This window comes from Amphiprion ocellaris, chromosome 8 (genome assembly GCF_022539595.1).
Source record: "Amphiprion ocellaris isolate individual 3 ecotype Okinawa chromosome 8, ASM2253959v1, whole genome shotgun sequence".
NCBI classification, from domain to species: domain Eukaryota; kingdom Metazoa; phylum Chordata; class Actinopteri; family Pomacentridae; genus Amphiprion; species Amphiprion ocellaris.
The window spans coordinates 7434098-7442989 of NC_072773.1; the positions used below are offsets into that span (position 1 = coordinate 7434098).

Below are 8892 nucleotides of genomic sequence, written 5' to 3' on the forward strand. Positions count from 1 at the left end.
TCCACAATCACATCAGGAGACCTGAGGGTGGAAAACAAAAGTCAAACACAATGACTTCCTGGACAGTTTCACATGTTAACAGTTGTTGGTGACATAGCATTAAAGAGTTGTAATGTTTCAAACCCACCCTTATCTAATATCTACATGATAGCTCTGCTTCAGCAGCTTGGAGGACTCAAAGCCAAAGCTGATGAATTTGAGGTCTGTGTTTTGATTCACCAAAATGATGCCATGTGCTTTCATATTTGTATTATGCCAACATTCTTCAGTCTGGATGGCTGTGAGCAGCTACAGGGACAAAAAGTTAAATAAAGAACCCACCAGAAAAGGTCTCGGGAAAAACACGGCTTTCCAGACCATTCAATGCAGTCATTTTCAGTTTGAAGAAGCACTTATCGTTTCTGATGCTGAGCAAAGCTGCAGTCAGACATTTAAAACACTGAAAAGTCCTTTAGAGTGTAATGACGCTTTATCTGAATAAAAACTGTCCTGGAATCTCTGATGGAGTTCAGGATTCATCCAGAACAAGAACATTATTTACCATCAGGACCAGTGTTAAAGTGTGTAAATACAATCATCACTATCAGTTTGAAGAAGCACTTACAGTTTCTGATGCTGAATAAAGCTGCAGGTATTTAATAGTCAAAAGAAAGAATATCACCCACAGTCAGCTTTAGGCAGTAAATAGGTTATCTGTAGGTATAATGATGTTTCAGAAAAATCCACAATTAAATTCTAGGAAATCTGAATATTACTGTTTAACAAATCAACTAGGAATCCGAGAGTTTGAAGAGAGGATCAGCTTATGAGGCCACATTCTCCATCAGCTATGAAACACTGATACAGTCAATCAGCTGCAGTGAACAAAACCACTCAGAATAACGCTGAACCTTGTTGACATTATGAGCAGTCAGCAACAGGCCCCATCCGAAATAAGCACACAAAAGTGGGAGCGACTGTGACAGCCTCTTATTCTCCAGCTTAGAAACTGGAAATCAAACATTGGACAGGAGGCAGGAAACACGCAGTTACTCACACGGTTATGGAAGAAAACAGCAGAACAGCTCGGTTTGACTCGGAGAGATGAAATAACAGGTGGAGCATCAGACCGACACTGGTTCAGTTCAGCTCTGAGTTCAGAACAACACAAACCTGACTGTGCGTTTTAAACAACATCGTAACATCCGTTCACAGACAGGATCAGCTCTGAACTGAAAAAGACCCGACGTCCAACAACATTTTCAACAAGCAGCTAAACTCAGCTACGATCTCTGAGCCTGGACGCTGTGAGGTCATAAAGCCTCTCCGAACACTTCTGCTGACCTTCCATGGATTCCACAAATAAACACTTGGAGCATTTGTTGAAAAATGGCCTCGACGCCATTTTGTTTCCAAAAGTTTCAACACCAAATTCGAGAAAAATCCATGTCCTCAAACCAAAATATCAGTTTTCCCAAATGACTACAGCATTAAAAGCACATTCCATACATTTCCCTCAACTTTTCACATAAAATAAATACGGAAATTACACCAAGAAACCGTCTGTATCACCAAAACAGTTTTTCAAACAGGTCCTCAAACATTCTGTTACTTAATAAACTTAAAATTCAACAATTTATTCTAAAATTTCTCCTGAAATGGCGTCCAAGGTGTTTCTGAAGGTCAGTTTAGGAGTCATGCTCAGCAGAAACACCACTTTCATTTTCTTACCTGTGTGCTGACTCTCCAGGTCTGTCAGGCCTCCAAACAGCAGCTGCTCTTCTGTCTGATCCGTTTGTCCAGCGGGTCGGTTTTCTTCTTCTTCTGTCACTAATCCACTGAGTTGGTTCTTCAACAAGGTCCATTCTTCAGATGCTTTCCAGCGTTTCAAATGTCCAGAGTCCAGCTCCCAGTTTCTCTAACAGCTCAGCTCCAAATCCAAGTGCAGAATGACAGTCGAAAGAGCAGCAGGTCTTTTATAGGAGTTCGGCTGCGCGTCATCGTTGTTTCCATGGCGTTAAGATGACGCGCGCATGCGCGTGACAGACGTTGATATGAAGTTAAATGTATGATCTATACCGTCGGATTATTTGTTTCTAAATGATATTTTCCATCTATATGCTCCTGTATTAAAAAAATATACGGAGCCCAAATTTATCTTGAACAAGCAGTAAATTAAGTTTTTCCAACAAGATCAGACTCTGAACGATCATGTATTGATGTACAAACCATCTGTTTGTTTGGGTTCACCTTCAAAATAAGAGCCTACACCTAGTAATGAAGCTTAGTAAGAGGCTCTACTTTAACCTTGACTATTATTTTTTCTTAGTTATTTTTTTTCATGACCAACGAAAAATCCCGGCAGTGAGAGGGAGCTACCAAGGCTCGTTGAAGTATGCTCAAAAAATAAATAAATAAATAAACAGACGAAAAAGGAAATTACCAGGGTTTGTGTAATATCCTGGCTTTTAAAAGCAATTTATGATTTTATTTACATTTCAGGTGATGTCTGCCATCGCGTGGCATCTTGACATGGATCTTGGGACAGGAGGGGTTTGCCAGATTTCAAGAAGAAAAAAAAACGTAGGTAGTCAGAGGAAGTTACCATAATACTTTGTAGGATGCCAGACTATCAATATAAAAGCACGGAGACGTTAATAGAAACACATCAGGGTCTTGCCAGCCTCGAAGAAGATACACAGGATGTATTGAGTAATGACAGCGCACAAGAAAGTTTGGTGAACAGTGAAGGAAGAGGAGATGACATTAAGCTTGTTGGGTGGAACATTTTCTTATAACAACTGGAAAAATAAAATAAACAACCGGAACAATAAAATAAACACCTGGGGGAAATAAAGACTCACAAAAATAAAATAAACAACCATAAAATAAACTGGAAAAAATGAAATAAACAACCAGAAAATAAAATAATCAACTGGAAAAATAAAATAAACAACTGGAAAAATAAAATAAACAACCGGAACAATAAAATAAACACCTGGGGGAAACAAAGACTCAGGAAAATAAAATAAACAACCAGAAAATAAAATAAACAACTGAAAAAATAAAATAAACAACCAGAAAATAAAATAATCAACTGGAAAAATAAAATAAACAACCAGAAAATAAAATAATCAACTGGAAAAATGACATAAACAATTGTGTAATAGCAATTTCAGCCAACCCCTCTGGTTTGCTGTTTGACTTTTACTGATGGCTGAGTTGGATTTGTGTCTTGACACGTGCAGATAAAGATGAGTAGTGGCTCCAGTTCTTCCCAATGACCATTTATTGCTTGAATGAATTTACAGATAAATTGAAAAATCAATTAACAAAGATTTGAAGGAAAGAGTCTTTAGAAGGCCTTGTTCCTTCTTGCAGCTGCATGGTCAAAAAACTTTTTCCTTCCTCAGCCACACCCAGACAGATGCTGTGGCAGCTGGTCTTGAAGCCTTTACCTTAGGCTCCACCTACAGCTTCCTCAAGGGCACACCTGCACACACACTCTCTCTCCATTCCTCCCATTCACATAAACATACTAATGTAGCCCTCCTACTGATATATACTTTGGTTTTATAAAGAAAACTTTGGCATCGGAGATCAATCAGTGTGAGCTACTGAATTACCTTCGGATTCTTAAATACACACTGTGAGTGTAGGCATAGCTCTCATGCATAACTTTCATATCATTTAAAGAGTTAAACTTACCTCTAGCACTAAACACATTACCAACACATGATAACATCAATGACTAGTCTGTTAGCATAAAACATAGTAACATTTATTCACCTCCAAATGATGATAAACAGTTCAACAGGAAATTACAAACCCAAAATCACCCGGGATTTAGTCTGTCTTCTGGTACCAGGCCTTTGGCCACAGTTGGAGCTCATGAAGAAACACACAGGGATAGAAAGTCCCGCTTCAGCGTCCACAAAAAATAGAAAGTCTGGCTTCAGCTTCCAAAAATAGAAAGTCAGGATTCAGCTTCCAAAAACCCCAAAGTTCAACTTCAATGTCCAAAAAAACAAAGGCTGTTCAACAGTCTTCACCGCCTCGGTACCTCACCACGATCCTTAACTTTGTCCCTCTTCACTCGGCGAGTGGCAGCTGTCGGTTGCTTGGTCGCTAGCTCGTTCGTTTTCCACTGCTAACTTTTCCTCCATTCTCCTTCAGCATCGCCGTCCGCTTCGCGCGCTTCACTCTCCATCCCGCCTCTGCAGCGATTCAATTGACCCCCCATGTCCATCACAACATAACAATCATTGGCAAACTATGTCAGATTGACACCTGTCTAACCCAATCATGACAGAAAACAACTTGTGGCGTTCAGGGTCAACACAGAACATTGGAATTTCAGAGATTATGCGAAACAGTAAACAGACAGCATTTGATACACGTCAACAAAATAAATGACAGTAACAGAATACCAGGACACTAAACTAATAAAAAGAAAGAATGTGTGAAAATCAACACAAATCGCAATTTGGCTCCTACAAATTGGAAAACTGCCAAAACTGCCAAAATTAAACAATTAGAATATGAAACAAACAACCAGCAAGGAAAACAAATAATTGGAAAAATAAAATAAATAACCAGGAAAAAAATAAACAACTGGAAAAATAACATAACCAAAAAATGAAACAAACCACTGAAAAAATAAAATAATAGATCTCTGGAAACTCCTTCAAGACTGTTGGAGAACCATTTCAGGTTCATTCATTGAGAGAATGACAAGAGTGTGCAAAGCAGTAATCAAAGCAATGGGTGGCTGTTTGGAAGAATCCAAAATATAAAACATGCTTTGTTGTTTAGTACATAATTCCATATGTGTTCATTCATAGTTTTGATGCCTTCAGTGAGAATCTACAATGTAAACAGTCATGAAAATAAAGAAAAACCATTAAATGAGAAAGTGTGTCCAAACCTTTGAGTGTGTGTGTGTGTGTGTGTGTGTGTGTGTGTGTGTGTGTGTGTGTGTGTGTGCGTGCGCATGTGTGCATGTTTGTATGTGTGTGTGTGTGTGTGTGTGTGTGTGTGTGTGTGTGTGTGCGCGTGCGCGTGTGTGTGTGTGTCACTGTTGCCTCTTTGGAAGCTCATAATGAACTTAATAATAATAATAATAGTAATAATAATAACAAAACTACTACTACTACTATTACTACAACTACTACTACTATTAATAATAATAATCACTCCCTTTTTCTCTTATTTTCTCTCCTCTCCTCTCCTCTCCTCTCCTCTCCTCTCCTCTCCTCTTCTTTCCTCTCCTCTACTCTTCTCTCCTCAACATCAACAACAACAACAACAACAACAACAACAACAACAACACAGGCCGATGTCCATTCAGGCAGTACATGCCCAACAAACCGGCCAGGTACGGGCTCAAGATATGGGTCGCCTGCAATGCCAGGTCCAGCTACGCGTGGCAGATGCAAATGTACCTGGGAAAACCCGACAAACGAGGTCCACCGGAGAAGAACCTGGCTTGTCGCGTTGTCATGGACCCGACGCAGAGGCTGGGTTCGGGTCAGACCGTGACGTGCGACAACTTTTTCACCTCGCGTCAGCTGGCGGTCCGCCTCTTCAGGGAATGAGGACTCGCCATCCTCGGCACCCTTCGGCGCAACAGACCCGAAATACCCCCAGAAATGCACGATTGCAAAGGCAGGGAGGAGGAGGAGGAGGAGGAGGAGGCCCTCGGCTCGGACTGATCTTGTACGTGGCCAAGAAGAACAAAAACGTCCTTATTCTCACCACGGATCAGAGCGTAGTCGTCCCTGCCGCCGCTGATCCACCCGGGCTCGCGGGGGGAGGAGGAGGAGGAGGAGGAGGAGGGAAACCCGCTGCCGTTCTCAAGTACAATCGTACCAAGGGAGAGGTGGACAACCTCGACAAGGTCGCGGCCACCTACAGCTGTAGAAGAAAAATGCGTCACTGGCCCATGGCCTTATTTCACAACATGGTGGACGTCTCGGCCTGCAACGCCTTTGTCCTTTGGCACGAACTTCACCCCGAATGGATGAGCGGAAAACTCAACAAGCGAAGGTTATTCCTGGAACAGCTGGGCAGAGCCCTGACTGAGCCTGTGTCGGGCGCGACGAGACCGTCTACCGTTCCCAGGGCATCAAAGATCCGCTGTAACAGGTTTGCTGCTGCCGCCGCTGCCGCCGCCGCAGCCAGGCTGCCACCGGCGCTGGGGAGCGCGGGACACAGTGGAGACCGCCGTGGAGATGAAGACCGCGTGGGTCTTCTGGTCAGCCTCAGGAAAAAAAAGGAAACGATGCCTGGTCTGCCCCAGGAGCAAAGACGTCAAGGTAAACATGGTATGCCACCGGTGTCTGATTCACGTGTGTTCTGGCTGCATGATTTGCTACTGTCCCACTTGTGCCACTGCTACACCGCAAGAAGGGTGGCAGTGGCGGCGGCAGCGGTGGCGGCAGCGGCGGCGGCAGCGGCGGTGGCAGCGGCAGAGGCGGTGGCAGCGGCGGCGGAAGCGGCAACAGCGACGGCAAAGAAGCTGACCCCACTTTCCCCCCCGCGGGGTCCAGAACAACCCCCACCCCCTAAGAAACAAAGACGCCGGCTGACCCCCCCACCCCTTTCCTTCCTTCCTTCTTTCTTTCCTTCTTTCCTTCCTTCCTTCCTTCCTTCCTTCCTTCCTTCGCTGCCTCAGGGCGTCATCGAGGTTCCAAAGCATACAATAAGTCTGTTCTAATAAGTCCAGGTCCTCTGGGAAGCCTCTTTAACCTTCAAACCCACACACTAATTAATGTGTGTGCGTTTTGTGAGTCCACAGAGATGAGTGGAAGCTAATGAGGGACTACCTCTGCTCAAAGGGCACACTGGGCGCTAAACGCTCGGTGCTGTGATAGAGATATGTGGGTGGGCTGAGCGGATCGCATCTTTACAGAGACGACTTCAAATCCTCAGTCTGTCTCTGCATTTTCAGATTAGATTAATAAGCCTCTTACTGTGTACAACATACCATTTTTTTGGCAGTGTCATGGCGCCACTCACCTCTCCCTCCCGCTGCGTTAGCTGCTCCCTCCTCGCGGAAAAGATCGCAGAATTGGAACAACGTATATCCACACTCCACCAGATCCGTGAAGCCGAACTCTAAATGGACACCATCATTCTCCGTTCGACTCAACCGGAGTTCACATCGTCCACCAGCCCCGTCATCGAGGCCGCTCCAGCTGTGGCTGCCTCCCTACCGGCGTCTGATGTCTCCTCACCCGATCTGGCAGCCGCCGTCCCTCCACCGATCGCCGAACTGGACGCCACCTGGGCTCGGCAGGGAGCCAAACCGAAGACTCTCGCCACTTCCACTCCATGCGAGCCTGCGTCCTGGACCCTGGTCGCTCCCCGTCACCGGAGAGCAAAACAGCCCCCTCAAGTACCGCTGCATAGCATCCAGCTGGACAATAAGTACAACATCCTCGACCTCAACGACTTTCCTTCCCTGGCAAATGGATCCCAAACTCCATCGTCACTGTCCCTACCTTCCAAAAACAATTTTAATCATTCAACTCTTCCCGGAGCTCGCCGTCGCTCCATGCCACAGTTTACACCAGCTCCGCAGCGCGCTGCTTCTGCCGCTCTGCCAGCCGGCGCTCCACCACCGCAGCCGAAATCACCCTCAAAATCACCGTCTTCATTCGCCGACCTCGGAAACTCGTACCCGTTTTTGCCTCGGCCTCTTTTCCTTCCAACCACGCTAATAATTGGGGACTCTATCACAAGAAATATCCGCTTCTTTAATGCAATAACGCGCTGCTTCCCTGGGGCCACAGTTCAAATCATCCTCGACAAACTCCCTGAAATTCTCCAGTCACTCCCTTCAACAGTCCGGAGAATTATTGTTCACGTCGGTTGCGTGGATGCATCCCGCCGGCAGTCAGAAATTACAAAGTCAGAGTACCTCAAACTGTTCCAGTGTCTGCGTACCTGTGGCAAGGCTGTCTTCATCAGTGGACCAATTCCTCCGTTCAACCGTGGATGCGGACTCTTTAGTAGGATCCTTGGTCTGAACAGCTGGCTCCTCTCGGCTTGCAGAACACACAACATGGGCTTCATCGACAACTTCAACCTCTTCTGGAACCGCCCGTCATTCTACCGCTCAGATGGAACACTTCCAAACAAGCTAGGTAGCTCAGTGCTAACGGCCAACATCCAACACGCTGTTCAATCACTTCCACAGGACTGACTACTCACTCATCACACACCCTCCCCCGAGCCCCCGTCTTCAGCTCCATCCCAGTCTGTTACTGCTAGCGCTAGCCCCCCTTGCTGGCCTTTTTCAGCATCTTCTCCACCACCACATCATCCTATTCCAGCTGTTATTACAAACAGACCACCCAAGAGACTGAGTACTCGGACCAGCTGGAAACCACGTGACCACAACAGGTGTTTGCTGTCAGTGCCACTCCATCCAGCGGTGGAATCAGCTGATCTGTCATCGGGGATTCGGATGGCATTACTGAACGCTCGCTCCATCTCTAACAAATCCCTCACTCTTAATGAACTTTTTGTGAGTGAACGTATGGATTTTATGTTCCTGGTGGAAACGTGGCAGAGGGAAAAGGAGTTTTTCCATTTAAAGGAGCTCTGTCCACCTGGCTGCTCCGTTATCGGGACGCCTCGGACGGCGCGCCGTGGTGGAGGTCTTGCCATTGTGTACCATGACAGCTTCTTGAGCAGGCTGGTAAACTCTGAACCTTTCTCTTCCTTTGAATGTCAGATGATAAAAGTCGGGTCTTTTAACACATTTTATTGTGTTTTAGTTTATCGCCCTCCTGGCCCTGTGGGTGCCTTTTTTACTGATTTTACAGACTTCCTATCATCAATTATTAAACTGGAGAGGGTTTTAATCATTGGGGATTTTAACATTCATATTGATGATGTCACATG

The 8892-nt window shown here is 45.2% G+C and overlaps 1 protein-coding gene across 1 annotated transcript; it reads left to right on the forward strand.

Annotated features, from left to right (window-relative positions):
* Window positions 1-5306: 5306 nt before the first annotated feature.
* LOC118469569 (piggyBac transposable element-derived protein 4-like) lies at window positions 5307-5649 on the forward strand. Its single transcript, XM_035943068.2, has one exon. The coding sequence runs from the start codon at window positions 5337-5339 to the stop codon at window positions 5574-5576; it is 240 nt and encodes a 79-aa protein (XP_035798961.1). The 5' UTR covers window positions 5307-5336; the 3' UTR covers window positions 5577-5649.
* Window positions 5650-8892: the final 3243 nt, after the last annotated feature.

What these genes read in the sequence shown, in the direction of transcription:
- LOC118469569 (XM_035943068.2), top strand. Translation starts at nt 5,337, where the DNA reads ATGCCCAACAAACCGGCCAGGTACGGGCTCAAGATATGGGTCGCCTGC.